The sequence below is a fragment of the Liolophura sinensis genome, chromosome 8 (assembly GCF_032854445.1).
Source record: "Liolophura sinensis isolate JHLJ2023 chromosome 8, CUHK_Ljap_v2, whole genome shotgun sequence".
Lineage (NCBI taxonomy): Eukaryota > Metazoa > Mollusca > Polyplacophora > Chitonida > Chitonidae > Liolophura > Liolophura sinensis.
This window is the reverse complement of record NC_088302.1, coordinates 42173808-42174920: the sequence shown is the minus strand read 5'-3', so window position 1 is coordinate 42174920 and position 1113 is coordinate 42173808. Positions and strand designations below refer to the sequence as shown.

Sequence of the window (1113 nt, the reverse complement as noted above, 5' to 3'; positions counted from 1 at the left end):
TCACGGTGAGTTTGCCTGTTCTCTGAGAGGGATGACCGAGACACCTGTTGGTGCTGTGGACACAGTCGCTGTCGTTCCAGTAGCGCCTCTCCGTCCACACATGGATCTCAGTTCTCTTCTAAACTTAGGACCACTTATACAATAAAACAGAAAATTGACCGAGTTATTGAGATACATAAGGAGCTGAAGGATGGCGAGCCATAAGTCCAACTCTATTTTCTTTTCGGCGGTTGCCGTGCGCGTCCACTCGGGTAAACCAATGTAGAAAATACAGACGGGAGCCGTGGTGACAAGAAATACGGTGTTAAGCGAAAGTAGCAAGGCCGTCATGGAGGAAGGCTTCACCCGATTGTCACCCTCACCGGCACTGTTGGCCGCTACCTTGTTCCGGAATCGGGAGCGGGCGATTTTGGTGATGATGGAGATATTACAAATGGCAATTATACTGAAAGGCACAAGAGAGAAAACCGATGTGTCAATCCAAGGCCAGATTTGATAGAAGAACATGGAGTAGTTGTCATTAATGTGGCCACAGTAGGGGATAAGCGCTGGCTCTTCGTAGACGGAACCATAGCCGTACAAGAAGTGGGAGTTCAGAAGAGCAAGAGCTATCAGGATTAGAACCAGAGTGAAAGTGGTCCTCCTTCGAGTACAAACGCTCTTGGCCTTAAACGGGAAGCAAACAAATATGAACCTCTCCACCGTTACTGCCACAAGAGTCCAGGCGGAGAAGTCCGTGAACGTGAACAAAGAAAAAATTTGAAGTTTACAAATGACGGGGGAAATATCCCAAATGTCTATGTTCACCAAGAACCTAAGCCATTGTCTGAGGAGGCCTGTCCACAGGACGAATAGATCGGCCACACCGAGGGCCACCAAGTACGGAGAGGAGGAGATCTTCCACATAGATTTCCGGCAAAGAACAGCAATGGAGATACTGTTTCCAAAAGTACCTAACAGAATGAGAATTGGAGAACAAACCTTCCATAAGTTGTCGGCAACTTCTTGCCGTGGGTCCTGGGAAGTCGCGTCTTCTGACTGATCCAAGATTCCTGTCGTCGTGCTGGAGTACGTTATGTTCTCCTCAGTTGAGCCATTTGTAGAGAAATTCAT

General features: G+C 47.9%; 1 protein-coding gene across 1 annotated transcript; it reads right to left on the bottom strand.

Moving 5' to 3' along the window:
• Positions 1-1113, bottom strand: LOC135473549 (neuromedin-U receptor 2-like). The gene has a single exon (XM_064753403.1). It carries the CDS (start codon positions 1111-1113, stop codon positions 1-3), a length of 1113 nt encoding a protein of 370 aa, XP_064609473.1.